Below are 18,854 nucleotides of genomic sequence, written 5' to 3'. Positions count from 1 at the left end.
CATCCAAAACTGGTATTCATCCATACTTGCAGGAATAACTTAAACTATCAGGGGAAATGAAACGGGTATTAAAGAAAATGGAGGGTTCAATTCCTGCTCCGCTCAAACTGTAAATAAACCAGAGGGCTCGATCCCTGCTTCAATTAAACCATATGTATTAATTAAAACGAAGGGTTCTATGCCAGCTCCGAGCAAACAGTAAGTAGAATGGGGTCACTTGACCATCCAATCTTCTCACAAACAAATCAAGAGTGTCCTATGACAGTTCCCTTGATATAATAAAGAGCTCAATGAAACAAGTTGTCACTGGAAAATCTCGGGTCCCTAGAGTCTAATCCTCCAAGATGTTTCAAGCTCACAAGAATGGTGGCAGAATTAACTATTATATCCTGCCTGACTTGACTTACAATAAATTGAGACTATAACAATCACCAAATCATTTAAATACCTGTACCGTAGTCCTACCATAGAGAATGATTACTCATGGCTGGTGGTAACCATCTTTGGTATGCAGAGTTGAAGTTCCAATGGTAGATTCGAGATGGAGTTGAATCTTGATTCAGTAGAGTTGATCCTGGCAAGGTCGCCACTTGTGAAGGCTTACTCAGCCCTGTAACAACTTCAGACAGTATTACCAAGGCTGGCTCCTCCTCAGGAAAATTAGTGAATAGAAAAAGAAATAATAACAGACAAACATAAACACTTTATTATATAGAAAATATAAAATGTAAAACACTTAAATATGAAATATTAATCCTACATTAAAGAAAATGAAAAATGAAAAATATGAATGATAACTGAATTCAACGCTAATATATATAGGGGTGTCTGGTGTTGGTGACACTGTGTTGTTGAAATCGTAGCCATTGCTGATGATGGGGGGGGGTGTCGCAGGTGTTGGTGACCACCACTGGCTAGTTCTTCGCAGAGTATCGCCGTGAGTAGTATCCCGATGACAGGAAAGCAGGTTCTTTGCCGCTGCAATGATGTGGGGATACGTCCTGCAATTTCATACAGGTGCACAGGTAATTAAATCCAAAATGGGACGTCTCCAGGACGTTAGTCCGTTGATTGACAGGTGACCCTCTCTGTCATCCAAGCTGAAAAGATAGACAGGTTACCCACTGCTTAAAAATCACTCTCCATGGCAAGTACAATACCCAAAAGATGTGGTGATTATTACAACAGTCAACCTAGAGCAAGACTGAAAAGACTAAGTTTATTATTGGTCAAAAGTGAAGCTTTCAACCATTAAATCCAATAGAATATAAGGCAGGCATGTACTTACAGTAGTGTTGGGAGCTGTGAGTCGAGTGATTACTGTTTGACCAGAGCCCCACACGTCACCTTTCGGGGGGGAGAGGCGAAGAGGGAGGGGAAGGGATAGCGGGAGCTAGACTGACCCTACCTTAACAAGCAACCGGCAGCCAAACTATCACTTTTAGGGAGGAAGAAAAAAAAGGCGGGAAAAATGGGAGCTTGACTTACCCTACCTTAACTAGTAGCCGGCAATGAAACTATTGTTACGATATCGATATCGCTACTCCTATCTATTGCACTTTTACTGATGTTGTAGTGGCCAGGCTTAGGCTTGGTTACAAGTACTTCTGGCAGTTTGGGAGACACACAGATGATGATCAAACTAAATGTAAATTATGTGATCAGGCATATGGTCACTCTCTTGAACACTATGTGCTTAATTGTCCACTTATTGAGGAATACAGAGACAGACAGTATAATAACCTATGTGACATGTCAAGATATCTTATTAATGAAAATAAGATACCAGATATACTAAGCAAATTTCCTAAATTTGCTTGTAACAGATAAGTGAACTATAGATATGTAGATATAAATCCATATGTATTCCTGTTAACCCTTTGGGGCCTAGTTCCTAGGCCTTTTGTGTATCCACATGCTCTCGCGCTACCGTCCACAGGATGGATATGGGGTGCACAATAAACTAGCCACTTCGGTGGCAAAATCTAAAAATCTAAACAGAGTCCTGCTCTTACTGAGTTTGATTATTTAAGCAAGATAGTAGTTTTTCCAGTTATTAAAAGCCATGTATATTTCAGTTAAATTTTTTCAAATACTATTACAGGTAAAGCCAAAAAAGTGAAATTGGTGACTGTAGTCGAATCTACTGATCCCCTCAAACCTACACAAGAGATTACCTGCCACCGAGCCTCGCAACAAGTTAACTGCTTAGATGATATCAAGGTTAAAGTGGCACCAGAGATATCTAAGTCACAGGCAAGGCAAAACCATATTATATTATATTCTTAACCCTATGATTATTATTATTAAATCTGCTTCCAACAAAATTGTGAAAATTCACATTCAGGGAGATGCCTTGATGCTGGTGAAAGGCTCTTAATCCAGAGTATTGGAGCTATCCTCCCTTTCCTTGGATTGAATCTGATTGCCTCCAATTCCTTTGATGATGTATGATTTTTACAGGTTTAATGCTCCCACATGAATATGATAATTTGAACATTTCAGGTATGGTCTGAACACAGCTATGACAACCGTAACATGACACAGAGTAGCAATGGTGGATCTGTGTTGCTCGGCAGTACTACACCAGTTATTGCATGTGAAATGAATAGTGCTGGAGGGAGAGAACTGGTGGCATCTCATACATCTTTTACAACTACACTTGCTGCACCAGCACTTCAAAGTGAGTTCTGTAACTTATGAAATCACCATGCAGGACTCCTGAAAATTTGCAGTGGTTATATTCCTAGATCTTGAGTGAATTCAGAAGTTGAATACCACACTGCAGTCCATATAATCATTTTGTTAGACTTGGGCCTATTTTATATTTCAAAGACTATCTTTTCCAATATTACTTTCACTTCGTAAATGTTAACTTCAGTTTTTTACCGAATAAATTTGCATCACACATCTTCATTTTGATATTTCACTCTGTTGAGTTGTATTGATAAAGTTCAATGTGAGGTGAAATGTTAAAATAAAGATTTGAGTTGCAAATGCATACTCTTTATCGCTAAAGCTTGTTAGGCACAAATATATACTATATATAATTGAATTCTTTATTTAGGTCCTGGTTGTATGGCCATTGGTGGAACTGCACCAGCATTGCAGCTTGGTTATCTGTTACCCATCACTGCTCCAGCAGACCCTAGCATAGCTTTGACCTCTACTGATGGAGTGATATTAGTTGGTCAACCAGAAGTTCCTCATACATCAAAGCCATTTCTATGAACTTTGCTTTTAAGTAAATTATATTTCTCTATATCAGATTATATTTTGTATCAAATGTTAAAAAAAAATCCATTTTATACAACCCTTGATCACTGGCCTTTCGATATACAAAATGATACCAAAGATTTTTGTACTATATTTAAAATAAATGCTTTTTAACTGTGTAATACCATTTTGTACTGTACTTACAATTCTTGTACAGTATGTGGAAGTAGATTTTCCTTCACTATTATGTTCACCCCCCACTCGAGGGAGATTCCTTGATGCTGGTGAGGGGCTCTTGCTCCTAGGAATTGGACTTGTTAATGCCCTTGCAGCAAATCTGATTGCCTCCCATACTCTAGGTATTGTGTGACCCTTCTGGGTTTAGTAAGCCTCAAGACTCAGAACCTTCACTTTTTGAGGGATGAATACAGTTAATTTTTTTTTTTATAGAAAATTCTTTTGAATATTACTTTACAACAATATACATGTATTATGAGAAATATACATTTTCCTAGCTGAATTATGGTATACCTGGAGAGAGTTCCGGGGGTCAACGCCCCCACGGCCCTGTCTGTGACCAGGCCAACAAGTGGGGGGGAGGGAGGGAAGGGGAGTAGAGACTTGTTAGTATGACATTTTGCCTATGCATGTATGTTGCTTGAATCACAAAGTCAGTTCCTGGTAACTTGTTTTTCATGTTTAATGATAGTTTTATGTATGCATTTGCTTCCATGTGATGATTTTAAAGATAAGTATAGATGCTAATTCATCTACCCCTCTCTGTTACTTTCCTGGTGTAAGAGGTGGTTTTTCTTGAAGCTTGTGAGACATGCATCTCTGTGTACTGTACATCTGTGTCATATCCACCCTACTGGCACATCTGTTTTTGTTGTGGAGGACAATACATGGAATGCATGCCTGGTACAAACATGCATGCACATACATGAACTTCAGGCAAGCCCACCTTATATAAAAAAACCAAGAGGGGTTATTATGTCTTGAATTAGCAACTATACCTGTCTCTAGACCCATCACATGGAAGAGAGGCAAATGTATTTTATAAAATTCCATCACTAAATTATTCCCAGACATGAAAAATGCAAATAACCAGGAACCAACAACAATATTCAGGCCACATCCAACATTGCCACACCTCACCTACACCAGATGTGACTTCAACTTCAACCTTGCACAGCACCTGACTACAACTTCTTGGCACTGTTGTGATCTGAGCTTAAAGCCATATGTAGGGAAAAATCCATACTAACAAAGGTTTCCTTTTGCTATACATTTTTGTTGAACTATCATTACAGTACCTTAAAAAAGCAATTGACTGACAGGGACCAATCAGTACTATTATAATACAATTCTAATGAATTGATTTAGGACTTTCCATGAATAACACTAAGCCAAACTGCTTTATCATACCACATTGTAATGTATATGTGCAACACTTGGGTACTTTTAATGCCAAAATATTTTGCCCATGGGCAGGGCTCAGTAAAATTCAGAAATGACATGTACTGGAGACAGTGGAAGTAGACAGGTAATTTTAAGGTGTTCATTCCCTTAGCTTTAACAGGTGTTCAGTCTATTATCCTAAATCACAGGCATGATTATTATTATAATCAAAAAGAAGCGCTAAGCCACAAGGACTATACAGCGCTGCAGGGCAGGAAGGATTATTATTATTATAATCAAAAAGAAGCGCTAAGCCACAAGGAAGCCCCTCAAGGAAGGTTCCTTGATGTTGGTGAGGGGCTCTTGATTTAGGGAATTGGATCTGTGCTCCAGTTCCCCAAATTAAGCCTGAATGCCTTCCACATCCCCCCCCCCCCCAGGCGCTGTATAATCCTCCGGGTTTAGCGCTTCCCCCTTGATTGTAATAATAATAATAAGCCACAAGGACTATACAGCGCTGCAGGGCAGGAAGGAAGCGAGGGCATCAGGTGGCAAAAGGGAGATGGATGAGTAATAGGTAACAGCGGGGTAGTGGATGGTGAAAGGGTAAAGGGCAGCAAGAGACTGAACTAGAAAGGGCTGAGGGGAGTGCGAAAAGTATCATCAGAGTTTGTGGAGTAAATCAGTCGTTGTCAAGAAGTCAATGAGAGAGTCAGGATTAAAGGAGGGTCCTTCAGCAAGAAGGGAAGGTAAAGAGAGAGTAGTAGAACGAGGACGACATTGGAGGTAAATTCTGCGTGCTCGTTGATAGAGAGGGCAGTCTAACAGAATGTGGCTAATCGATACTGGAACTTGACACTGCTCACAGAGAGGAACAGGGTGCCTCTCCATGAGATACCCATGAGTAAGACGATTGTGGCCAATGCGAAGGCGGGAGAGAGTGGTCTCCCAACCTCGGCACTGATGACAAGAAGACGGCCAGTAACCTATGCTCGGTTTAATAGAATGAAGTTTGTTACTGAGCAGAGTTGACCAACGTTGTTGCCAACGGGTGCGAAGGTGGGTAGCTATTGCAGCAAAATAGTCCAGAAATGGAACACCTCGATAGGAAATTGGTAGGTCATGTACTGCTGACCGCGCAGCAGTGTCTGCCTGTTCATTGCCCTGTACGTCGACATGACCAGGGACCCAACAAAAAACAATATCTTTATGTTTGGTAGAGATACGGCGTAGCCAAAGTTGGATACAGAGAACTAGGGGACGAGATGTATCAAATTTTCGTATAGCCTGTAGAGCACTAAGGGAGTCTGAGACTACTACAAATGATGACACAGGCATAGATGCGATACGAATAAGTGCTGCAAGAATGGCATACAGTTCAGCAGTAAAAATGCTAGCTGAAGATAGTAAATGCCCCCGCACGACGCTGTCCGGAAACATTGCTGCGAATCCGACGCTGTCTGAAGACTTAGAGCCATCTGTGTACACAGCGGTGGCATGAGAATGGGAGTGGAAGTGATCAAGAAAAAGAGAGCGGGAAGCCACCGTAGGCAGTTGAGCTTTCGAGCAAGGGAGTGAGAAAGAACAGACCCGAACAGCTGGAACTTCCCAGGGGGGTAGGGAAAAGTGAGATGCTACATGAACATATAAAGGTGGTAACTGAAGTGAAGACAAGAGTGAATGTAGGCGAAGAGAAAAGGGACGGAGCAAACAGGGGCGGCGAACGAATAAAGAATGTCTACTAATATCGGTGACCATTCATCACAGGCATGAAGATGGACTCACACCAGAAAACAAGGCATGTTATGTAGCCGTTGGAAACTGCATCACAGGTAGGCAGAAGTTGGTCTTCCTGATAAGCTGATTATCAGTAGGGTTGGAGAAGGCACACATCTTACCAAGAATCCATAGTGTTACTGTGTAAGACGAGCATCACTGTATTAATGGTATGGAACACTGACAAACTGATAAACAAGGCACACGTATGACACTTATGTATTTGCATTTGATGACACATTTTGTTTGAATGGCAGACTCCTTCAGTCAAACACAAGCAGCAACTTCTGCACTGGAGACAGTAGAAGCAGCGAGGCAATTTTAAAGTGTTCAGTCCTATAGACTAAGAGTTATTTGTTTTCAATCATGGCTCAGGGACTGAGTACCCATGAAGATTGGGAATGAAGACGAAAATTGCCTATCCGTTTCTTCCACTTTCTCCATGTAAAATTCACTTGTCTTCAATTAATGGAGCCTACCACGCAAGCATAAATTTTCCAAGAATGGAGATACCTAAGTGTTGTGCATGCATTTTATTCATTATTTTGTCAAAGTTGTTTTTCATTAATGTAATGATGCTTGTCTGCTCCAACAATGCCATAGAGTCTTGGAACAGAAGATGCCTTCTACAACTCTACTGTCAAGTGCTGATCCAACTTATTGGCATGACCTACTTCCAATAGTAAGCCCTGAACAACTGTGATGCTCTCTACAACTGCTGTACCTCACCTCTGGAAATGATGCATGACTTGCATTGTGCTTCTATTAGGTCTAAACACCTTCAATCAAGACTTCTGTTTCCAGTATAAAAGTTGTTTGACTGAAGAAGCCTGCCATGCAGACAAAATCTTTCAACAATAAAGACATGCAGTGTTGAAGTTGTCTTTTTCATCAATTTGGCTATACGTACTGAATAACATTAATTTAATGATATACTATACAAGGCTGACTTAAAGAAAAACATTTCTAAACAAATCTTGATACTTCAGAAGAGACCCACTTAAAAAAAAAAAAAAAAAAAAAAGGTAGAATATGTTTCTGTGACTGATGAAAAAAAAAAAACAGTAGCTGCAAGCAATAATTTAACTTTTAACAATTCAAAAATTTAACCCGTAAACAGTCCAAGCAGATCTACGTTCACACGTGTAGTGCTACAAAAGTAGATCTACGTTTTTTTTTTTTTACATATTTTCAAATGTAAAAAAACAAAAAGATCTATTTTTTTACATACTTTCAAATGTTGAAAAAACGTATATATACGTTTGGACCGTTTACGGGTTAATATTGATTTCATGCCTACTCTTTTGTATAACTTTTAAGACAAATATAGCTAACCAAGTTCCAAATAATAACATTTATATACTATTTGCACATAACTATGTCAGTTGTAAGCCTCTTCTCAGCACTAATAAAATAACAACCGATAAGGTTCTATAATGGCAAGTCTTCACTGTCGTACAATCAAGTCTGCCTGGATAAGAGGTGTGAAACATATGCATTATTACAAGCTTGAGCTTCTTGTTGCAGTTTCTTGATCTCCTTCAGTAGATCATCTTCAGTTTGGTTATCGATGTCAAGAATAGCTGCCTTGTTAAGAAATTCTTCAATTATTTTCTCGCCCTCCTGAAAACAAGCACAAGAGATTTTATATGCTTTACCAAATATACTGAATTTTTTTTTCTGCATATATCAATGAACTGTCAGACAACCATAATATAAGAAAATGCAACATTTTTACTATTACCTGTTTCTCCAGCTTCCTTTTCTTAACTGCTTCTTCTGAATCATCACCACCACCAAAATCATCTTCCAATTCCCCAGCCTTCCTCTTGGCATACTGTAACAATGAAGCATTTAGAAATATTAATTTTTCAGCTGCTGTTTACACACATGGTAACACTAGAAAAAATATGAAATTAAAAATGAATGGTTATTTAAAATTTAATGGCATTATTAATTATGTACACATTTATGTACAAGTTGTTTGACAAATCTAAGAATATCTTGATTCTAAGTTTTAATTTTATAAAGGGAGTAATTTAATTTTCTTGATAAATTTTTACTTTAAGAAATTTTTATTTCCCTAATAACTTCAAACTCTTATTCTATCAATAAACTGCTTTTTTTTTTTCACTATACTTTAGTTATTCATCTATGCTATTCACTTTTACTTATATTTTAATACCTTATCAAACTGAAAGATACTTGCTGTATCATATTTCCATTGTGGGTCACATCCATTAACCTGGCAAGTCATTAGGAAGTAGGTATAATAATAATGTATTATGACACAAACTAATCAAGAGCTTCAGTCTCAAGCCTGGTTACTTTTGGGAGGCATTATTAGCAAATATAAGCACTTGCATGGGTCACTTTTAGCTCAATTATATTAAACCTATGTAATGTGTCTTTTTCAACCTTCACTTTTTCTGAAGTACAGTGGACCCCCGCCTTACGATATTAATCCGTTCCTGAGAGCTCATCATAAGCCGAATTAATTTTCCCCATAAGAAATAATGGAAATCAAATTAATCTGTTCCTGACACCCCAAAGTATGGGAAAAAAAAAATTTTTTACCACATGAAATATTAATTTTAATACACACAAACTGAAGAAGACATGCACAATTACTACCCTACTAAGAATAGAATACATGAAACTTACCTTTATTGAAGATCTGGTGATGATTGATGGGATAGGAGGAGGGGAGAGTGTAGAAGTTATTGTTTAGAAGGGGAATCCCCTTCCATTAGGACTTGAGGTAGCAAGTCCTTTTCCAGGGTTACTTCCCTTCTTTTAATGCCACTAGGACCAGCTTGAGAGTCACTGGACTTCTGTCGCACAAGAAATCTGTCCATAAAGCTCTGTACCTCCCGTTTCTTTAAGACCTTCCTAAAATGGGGCGTAACATTGTCATTGTACAGGTTGCCAACACGGCTTGCAGTAGCTGTGTCAGGGTGATTTTCATCCGTAAAGGTATGCAGTTCAACACACTTTGCACACATTTCCTTAATCTTTGAAGTAGGCAACTTCCTCAATTTCTCTCTCCCCTCCTCTGAAGCAGTTTCCTCAGGTCTGGCTTCTTGCTGTTGAAGATGATCTTGCAGCTCATCAGTGGTTAGTTCTTCACTGTCCTCCTCCTCCAACTCTTCCACATCCTCCCCACTAACCTCCAACCCCAAGGACTTCCCCAATGCCACAATGGATTCCACAACTGGCATACACCCCAAACCCTTCAAATCCCTTTCTTCTACACATTGTGGCCACAGTTTCTTCCAAGCAGAGTTCAAGGTCCTCTTAGTCACTCCCTCCCAAGCCTTACCTATAAGGTTTACACAACTAAGGATACTAAAGTGATCTTTCCAAAACTCTCTTAGAGTCAATCGAGTGTCTGAGGTCACTTTAAAGCTCTTTTGAAACATAGCTTTTGTGTAGAATTTTTTGAAGTTTGAAATGACCTGCTGGTCCATGGGCTAAGATAAGATTTCGTTCGGATTTTTAACCCCGGAGGGTTAACCACCCAGGATAACCCAAGAAAGTCAGTGCGTCATCGAGGACTGTCTAACTTATTTCCATTGGGGTCCTTAATCTTGTTCCCCAGGATGCAACCCACACCAGTCGACTAACACCCAGGTACCTATTTGCTGCTAGGTGAACAGGACAACAGGTGTAAGGAAACGTGTCGAAATGTTTCCACCCGCCGGGAATCGAACCCGGGCCCTCCGTGTGTGAAGTGGGAGCTTTAGCCACCAGGCTGCAGGAAAGAAGTGGTATTAGGAGGCAAAAACTCAACCTTAATGAAGCTCATGTCCCCAGAAAGTCTCTGCCAAATCTGAAGGATGACCAGGAGCATTGTCTAATACCAGGAGGCACTTAAGGTCCAATTTCTTTTCCATTATGTAATTTTTCACAGTGGGGGCAAATGCATGGCATAACCAGTCATAGAAAAAGTCCCTAGTGACCCATGCCTTACTGTTTGCCCTCCACAGCACACACAAATTAGCCTTGAGGGCATTGTTTTGCTTGAACGCTCTGGGAGTTTCAGAATGATACACCAATAAAGGCTTCACTTTGCAATCACCACTAGCATTAGCACACATCAAAAGAGAAGCCTGTCTTTCATTGGCTTATGTCCTGGGAGTGCCTTTTCCTCCTGAGTAATGTAGGTTCTGCTTGGCATTTTCTTCCAAAATAGGCCTGTTTCGTTGCAATTAAACACTTGTTCAAGTTTCAATTCTTCACTGTCTATGTACTCCTTGAATTCCTTCACATATTTTTCAGCCGCTTTTTGGTCTGAACTGGCAGCCTCACCATGCCTTATCACACTATGTATGCCACTATGATTCTTAAATCTCTAAAACCAACCTTTGCTGGCCTTAAATTCACTCACATCACCACTAGTTGCAGGCATTTTTCTAATTAAATCGTCATGCAACTTCCTAGCCTTTTCACATATGATCACTTGAGAGATGCTATCTCCTGCTATCTGTTTTTTGTTTATCCAAACCAATAACAGTCTCTCAACATCTATCACTTGCGATCTCTGTTTCGGAAACAAACTTGCACCTTTTGCAAGAACAGCTTCCTTGATTGCTGTTTTGTTGGCCAAGATAGTGGCGATGGTTGATTGGGGTTTGGTATACAACCTGGCGAGCTCCGAGACACGCACTCCACTTTCGTACTTAACAATTATTTCTTTTTTCATTTCCATAGTAATTTTCACCCTTTTTACCACAGGGTTGGCACTAGAAGCTTTCTTGGGGGCCCAGGTGACTTATTTTGCAGTTACAAGCACTAAAAACACTGTGATAACATGAGATGTACCGAATGTATGCTTAGATGCGACCGCACTGGCTGGCTTGTAAACACTGGCACCCATGGGGCAGCTGAGGCCACACGTGGGACGCGTCCCAGACGAATCACATATGGCAAGTTTTTTATTGCGAGGCGAGGCAAAAATTTTTGCATTCAAATGCTCCGTATGGCGGATTTAATGTAAAGCGATGCGTTCGTAATGCGGGGGGTCCACTTACATGCAAAAGAAGAAAGTTATGCCCTTCTTGGGTAGTTTTCCTCCAAATGGTCAGGTAAAAGTTATAAATTCTCTTGCTATAATATCCACTTCCTACCATGGTAGGGGACATATTCACCACCATTCATTCCAAAGCTCTAAGATATCACAATTCAAATAACCCTCCATACTGCAACATTCCCACAAATCCTTCAGAAGTGCAGGTTTTGTACTTCCCACCATCAACTACAAGGAAAACAATAAGCTGGATGACAAGAATCTTCAAGACAAGTGCTAAACCCTATGGGCTGAGACTGGACAACTGCTGTACACTTGCAGCTCCATTAAAGGCCGGCACAACTGCAGATCTGGAAAATGTACAGGGAAATTTCACTGCCTGTTTAAACTCAAACATCTAAAATGCATCAAATTGTACCCAGTGGAGCACATGTAAGAAAGAGTCATCATAATTGATGCACAGAAAATGCTGGAGGGACTTTTTCCAAATCTGCATATTGAAATTACTCCTCATAAGAGCTGGACATTTAGATGGGATGAAGTAGAATATGATGACCAAGGTGTATCTAGGTGGGAGAAAGTAGGGGGTAGAGGCCATCCCAGGAAATCCATGAAGGTTTTTAAGTAGTGGGGTTTACACATCCTGCAGGTGAATGTAAGTATGTTAGATTGGAGTGAATGTAGAAAAGTGTTTGATATGGTGTTGCAGCATGAGCAAGGTAAAGTTTAAAGAGAGATTTAGGGAAACTGGTTAACTGAACTCTTGATTCTTGGAGGTGGGATGCACAGTGCCTGCTCTCTGGAGAGGGGTGGGAATGTTACCGTTCTGAGGGTCATTCAAATTATGATGTCTGAATACTTCTGACAAGACAGCTACTGAATGAATGATGTTGAATGTTTCCTGCTTGGGTCACCTTTCCTTGGTGAGAAATGGTCAGTTTAAAAAAAAAGAAAATGGGTTCAGATGTAGAAAGAGGGAAAAGATACCACATAAGTACAGCATTATAACTAGATATGCAACTAGCCGAATTTTTGTTAATACATTATTTTATTTTCAAACTGCAAACATGTTGGATGGATCGTACAGAACTTGACAGATAGCTAAGGAACTACAAATACAATATACATTTATAGTTGCATTAATGTTAGGTAAGACACATATGCAACAGTTAGGTATCTTTATTTCGAAACGTTTCGCCTACACAGTAGGCTTCTTCAGTCAAGTACAGAAAAGTTGACAGAAGCAGAGGATACAGAAGATACTATCAACTTTTCTGTACTCGACTGAAGAAGCCTACTGTGTAGGCGAAACGTTTCGAAATAAAGATACCCAACTGTTGCATGTGTGTCTTACCTAACAACCTGTCGGTATTTTATACCATTTTAATGTTCAGTTGCATTAATGATACACACAAAAGTCCTTGCTAAAATTATTAGAAAACCTGACTCACCTCAATTACACTAGGAGGAAAATTGGCTAATTCTGCAACGTGGATACCAAAGCTGCGGTCACAGGGCCCTGGACGCACCTTTGTATGAATACAATAAGTCATAAAATCTTCACACATTAGAATAAACATATAATTATATTAGTGATGAACATGAATGTTTGAGTCTTCCTAATCTGCAGCCTAAAAATAGGACAGGCTTCCCTTTGAAGGTTTAAAACCAATCACACGAGGTATTCACAAATTAATGCATGAAAAACCTATATTTTAATCCTCACAAATTCTTCAATAAAACTGGCAAAATGGTATTCGTGCAGTCCAAGATCAATCTAAAAATTTTCTATAATACACTAGTGTTTAGGCATTTGAAGCAAACCAGAAGTCATTCTCTGGTTATTGCAGGAAAAGCCAGTTTGTTGGCAAATTAAATTCCACAACCCAAAATCAGTTCAAACCTTTGAGCACAGTACATCATTGTTGAAAGAGTCAGGCCAAGCAGAAGAGACATTCTTCAATAATTGTTCAGAATCCAATGATTCCAAGTTTATTAACTATGTTAGGAAAGTAGCAAATTTGTATTTACCTACTGGGTACTATCCTGTCCATAAGATGCATCAGCCATTGAAAAATATTGTACCCTTTTAATAAGATTGCCAAATTAGAACCTACATACTCCAACAACAATCTCGGCTTTTTTCCGAGTAGGATACACTAGTGTTGAAAGTTTAATGATCAGTTATTGCAAAGAACCAAATATAGGAATCGTTTACTGTATGTACATAAAAATGAAGAGGGCACCTGCACATGCCACTACCACAAGAACCACCACTCATCCTCCCATGCTTCATCCCATGCATTTCTGATAATTTGCAAATTACCAATTGCATTGTTCCTTTGTAGTTTGCCACTTATCTAATTACATTTATTGTCCTCCATTTACCAACTGGACGAACCTTAATCTAATTCAGTACAACAGCACTGGAAAATTTAAGCCAATCAGATGAAGAATACTTAGGTAATAAACAAAAGCCTAGGGGGGGGGGGAACCACTCCATGGTATCCCTTTGGTAATGCCTAATTATTTATATCAGTAAACCATCTTAACCTTGCTCAAGTGCCCAAGAAAGAATAATAAAGGTTCAAACATATTCTTTTTTTTGGGTTATACTTCTGAGCCTTTTTACTAGTGCAGCACATTCATGGACTCAAAATTGGAATTTTGTTTTTACAATGACCTAAGTAGGCAATGGCAAAAGCCAACAAATGGGAATAAAGACACTGGTGGCAGAGGATCCTTTTAGAAGCAGTGATCCATCTCACCAAAACAGCAGAATGTTCATGTTGGCTGGACCTATTGCCCAGTGTCCACAATTCATATAATAAATATAATGGGCTCAACTACTCCCACCCCTTGCTTCCACCAATACCTGACCTCGCCAAACAATCTCATAATTTGTAGCTGCATGTGACCTACTCTCACATTTACCATGTGTGATGCGTTTTTCTCTAAGCCTGACCTCATGCTTCTTGTTTGCCTTATAAAGTGGTATATTTGTTCATTCCTATGTACTTGATAAAGCCCAACCTTGGGTGAAACATTGTACTGAAAGGATCCTTTGCTATTTTTTATTTTTGCCAAATAACCTTTTCTGTTTCTACTGTTAACTTGTCATACTATACTTTCTTGGTTGTCACTTATTAGGGCAATATTTTCTTTAATTTTCTAATTTTTTTCTCAAGTTCTGAGTACAGAATTATTTTACAACAGGTAAAATGTATTTCTTACTTGTCTAAGTACAGTACTAGCTATGAATAAATATATAATCTTTTTAAAAGGCTAAAACATTAATATCTAACTTCAGACTTATGGTACAGGGAGGCATTTGCCTAGCAATGAAAAAGAGAATGGAGAACCTGTACTGACACAGTCACTACATCCTTGTGGCATCCTTGGCACTGTCACTAAATGACTGTCAAGGATGCCACAATTATTGTTAGGCAAAAATATGAAGTTATCCATTGCCTAACAAGTCCCCCTCAGTCATATTCACAACTATTTAAACAATGTTCAGACACTCATTCATGAATGAATATACATATGTTCTCATTTGTTTTGAACTTATAAAGCACACCTGAAACAAAACCAGACAATGGTAAGTCTGCATTCAAACTTCAAAGTACAATGCTATACGAGTCATCCAATGGTTTTTCAGTATGGGGGAAATGTACCACTAAAACAGTTTCGTACACATTGTGGATGATGCAGTATTGAGATTACAATTACTGTTGTGAGAGATTAACTGACCTGATACAGAAGAGTTAAAGCACCATGAGCAGTGGTAGCTGTGACATGGAAGTTCTTCACTGTGTCCACCTCATCAGCAAGTGCTGTCAGCTCATGAAAATGTGTTGCAAACAAGCAGAATGATCCAATCTCTTTTGCTATATACCTGAAAGTTATTACAAAGTTTAAAGGCTAGGTCAAAATACCAATTAAGCAAGTATTTATTAAAGTCCACATACTCTAGTCCATCACTAAAACAAATACTTTGGAATGCTTCTGGTTTAGCTTGCTTTGTGATAATATTTTTGAAATCTTTAAAGATGGGTTAGAAAAATGTTAGGGTAACAATGGTTGATCTGCTGCAAAACAATGCTACTGCAACATTTTAACCCTTTGACTGTCGCGGCCGTATATACATGTATACGTCTTACGAGGTACCGTGTTTGACGTATATATACTCATAAATTCTAGCGGCTTCAAATCAAGCAGGAGAAAGCTGGTAGGCCCACATGTGAGAGAATGGGTCTGTGTGGTCAGTGTGCACCATATAAAAAAAATCCTGGAGCATGCAGTGCATAATGAGAAAAAAAAAACTCCGACCGTTTTTTTTAATTAAAATGCCGACTTTGTGGTCTATTTTCGTATAGTATTTATGGTTGTATTCTCGTTTTCTTGGTCTCATTTGATAGAATGGAAAACATATTATAGAAATAGAGGTGATTTTGATTGATTTTTCTATAAAAAGAACCTAGAAATGGAGCTCAAAGTAGGGGAAATGTTTGATTTTTGCCAATGTTCAAAAGTAAACAAATAATGCCATTGTTCAATAAATGTCCAACTAGCCATTCTAATATGCAGTCATGAATGGGTTGATGTTATTTATACAATTATTACAGTATTGCAGTAGTCTGCATAATAGTAAGTCTTCTATTTTTTGTTTGAATAAAAATTCAAAATAGAAAGCAAGAGTAATATCAGAGGGGGCTGGAGACATGACTGATGAACAAAGAAAATGTTATTTTAGAGCCAGGAATGTCTGCATTGTACATTCTGGACCTTATTTTGAAATTGTCATATTTTTTAGTTTTCATGAAATTGGCCAAATTGCAAATTTCTGACCACATTATTAGGTAGTTGAAATCGGTAAATGGGCAGTTTCTTGTACTCCATCAATAGAAAAAATGGAGTTCTAAAGAAATAGCTATGAGTTTGCGCGACTGGAACAATGGAATTAGCCGAAAATAGGGCTCAAAACGGGCGAAATCGCCGATTTGTAAACAGCGCCGAGGTCGCTAACTTCACGAGAGCATAATTCCGTCAGTTTCCCATCAAATTTCGTTTTTTTGGTGTCATTACAATCGGGAAAAGATTCTCTATCATTTCATAAGAAAAAATAATTTTTTTTTTTTAAATTTTGCGACACCAGGAGACACCTCAGGATTGGGGGTTGCGACAGTCAAAGGGTTAATAAGATGCAGCACCAATTATAGCTATAAGAACATATTAAGGAGCTAAAGCACCAGCCAAGGCCATAAGAATATTTTAAGGAGTTCCAGCACAGGACATGGCAATTGGAAAATGTTTTCTTTTACTATTCAAGGTCTTGATACTCAGTGGTGTAGTGTAGAGATCTAAACAGAGTACGTATTAATTTATCACAAAAATATAGCTAAAAAAATTTTATGTGAAAATAAATGAAGTATAAAATCTTTGTTAAAAGCAGATGGATGTAGTAAGGACTGTACATAATGGTCAAAGAATGTTCACCAAGTGTACTTACTCTGATATTGCCCAAGCTAATCCAAAACCATCATAAGTTGAAGTTCCACGGCCCAGTTCATCAATAATGATAAGCGACTCATTGCTTGCCGACTAAAATGGACAAAGAAACCACAATGACTTTATATAGGTAATGTATCAAAGCAGAAAAGTAAAAATTATTAATACTGTACCAAAAAGAGTGCCTTAATTTACTATACAGTGTGTTAAACATTCAGTTTTGTGATTAATTGTAGAGCACTAACATATTTTTTACCTTCAAAAATACAATAAATTTCAACACAAAGAATATCCAAGAAACTCAACCAACTTCATATGTAACAATTTCAAGGCACGAGTAGTAGGAAGTAAAAAAAAAAAAAAAAAAATTATGGAGCAACACGAAAGCATACTAACCCGAAGAATGGAAGCCGTTTCCAGCATTTCTGCCATGAATGTTGAAACTCCTTTCAGCTGGCAGTCTCCAGCACCCACACGAGCTATGGTTAAAAACTAACTAATAACTGACTGACCATGACCCAAAATACCAACATGTGATCTTGGTTAAAAAGAAAAAGAAAAGTCTTAAAAGAGGATGTGTTTAAGAATTAATAACCTTTATTTTTACATAATTACTGTTTTAAGGCTGTTTTACTAACATTCAGACACCAACATCAACATTTCAGCACTGTGGCATCTAATAAAAAAACTTAAAAATTAATGCACCTGATTAAATACAAGTCTACTAGAGGTCCACATCCCTTTATCCGAAACCCTTGGGGCCAGTAGTGTTTCGAATTTCAGAATTTTTTGAATTTCAGAATGAAAGTGGGGTCTAGGGCAACACCCCTTCATCAAATATTAACACTTCAGCAAAAACATATGAATACTCACACTAAGTGGGATAAATAAAGACTACGAATACTACTACGGTTTATAATAATGCACAGCTAAATTGCATACACCTTTCAGACATCTTGGATGTTTGCTTTTTCCAATCACTGTCAACTTCACCTTGTGTGTGCCTGCAGCATTGGTACACCCAAGAATAATTAACCTGTCCTTAGCATCCTTAAAACCTGTTGGTGCTCTCTCATCAGTCGTTGTTAATGTTTTTCCAGGAACATAGCACCAGAAGAGAGCCATTTCATCAGCATTGTAAATTTGTTCAGGACTAAGGTTTTCGTCAGATATTATCTTGGCAAAATCGTCAATGTAATTTTCAGCTGCTTTATGGTCAGCAGAAGCTTTTTCACCACAGATGTTCAGACATTTTACACCATTACGCTTAAATTTTTGCAGCCAACCATCTAAATATTGACACTTGCCTTCAATGTCAGTTCATGGCATATTCTAGCTTGTTTCATGACCAACAAACCAGTCATTGGCATATGTTTGCTTCATTGTCGAATCCACTCCATTAGCACACAGTCAAGATCTTCGTTTTTTTGCCCTATGCAGTGTTTTCCTATTTTTCATTAGTTTTTGGTCATCACTGTCACTACAATACTTCAGTAACTTGTCTTTCTGTTTCTTTAAATCATAAACAGTGGTAGTTCCAACTCCACATTCTTCAGCAAGATGTCACACTGACACACCACAATCAAGCTTCTGCAGTAACTCTACTTTCTGCATTATTGATAACGTCAGATGCTTCCTATTCTTTTTCACACTATTACCCATAAGGGTATCTGCAGCTCTTTTTGACATTTTCACAGTGAAATTAAACACAGTCACAAAATAAAAAGCAAAAACAAAATATCAGTGAACAGCAGACGCACATGTGAACACTACAAGTGCTGTGAGACAACTGAAGCCTGCCACTCTGGCTGGCGGCATTGGAGTTATTTAGAGATGACTGACACTCCATGAAAAAACTTTGTTTTTCAGAACTTTTCGAATTCCAGAATTTCAGATAAAGGGATGTGGACCTACACATTTA

At 38.5% G+C, this 18,854-nt stretch overlaps 2 protein-coding genes across 4 annotated transcripts in view; one reads left to right on the top strand and one right to left on the bottom strand.

The window, feature by feature from the left end:
• LOC128695249 (uncharacterized) overlaps positions 1-3,623 on the top strand; it is a 54,153-nt gene extending 50,530 nt beyond the window's left edge. For both annotated transcript variants that reach the window (XM_070095467.1, XM_070095466.1), the window contains exons 11-13: positions 2,105-2,256; positions 2,506-2,683; positions 3,068-3,623. In XM_070095467.1, the coding sequence (XP_069951568.1) occupies positions 2,105-2,256; positions 2,506-2,683; positions 3,068-3,231 (494 nt within the window). In that variant the 3' untranslated portion in view covers positions 3,232-3,623. The remainder of the gene's footprint in view (positions 1-2,104; positions 2,257-2,505; positions 2,684-3,067) is intronic.
• A 3,839-nt stretch (positions 3,624-7,462) lies between these two features.
• spel1 (DNA mismatch repair protein spel1) overlaps positions 7,463-18,854 on the bottom strand; it is a 39,144-nt gene continuing 27,752 nt past the window's right edge. For both annotated transcript variants that reach the window (XM_053785896.2, XM_053785897.1), the window contains 6 exons: positions 17,330-17,412; positions 16,935-17,026; positions 15,176-15,320; positions 12,874-12,951; positions 8,138-8,230; positions 7,463-8,016 (listed from right to left, as the gene is read on the bottom strand). In XM_053785896.2, the coding sequence (XP_053641871.1) occupies positions 7,855-8,016; positions 8,138-8,230; positions 12,874-12,951; positions 15,176-15,320; positions 16,935-17,026; positions 17,330-17,412 (653 nt within the window). In that variant the 3' untranslated portion in view covers positions 7,463-7,854. The remainder of the gene's footprint in view (positions 8,017-8,137; positions 8,231-12,873; positions 12,952-15,175; positions 15,321-16,934; positions 17,027-17,329; positions 17,413-18,854) is intronic.

This window comes from Cherax quadricarinatus, chromosome 50, assembly GCF_038502225.1.
Source record: "Cherax quadricarinatus isolate ZL_2023a chromosome 50, ASM3850222v1, whole genome shotgun sequence".
Taxonomy (NCBI): domain Eukaryota; kingdom Metazoa; phylum Arthropoda; class Malacostraca; order Decapoda; family Parastacidae; genus Cherax; species Cherax quadricarinatus.
This window is presented reverse-complemented; position numbering and strand designations above follow the sequence as displayed.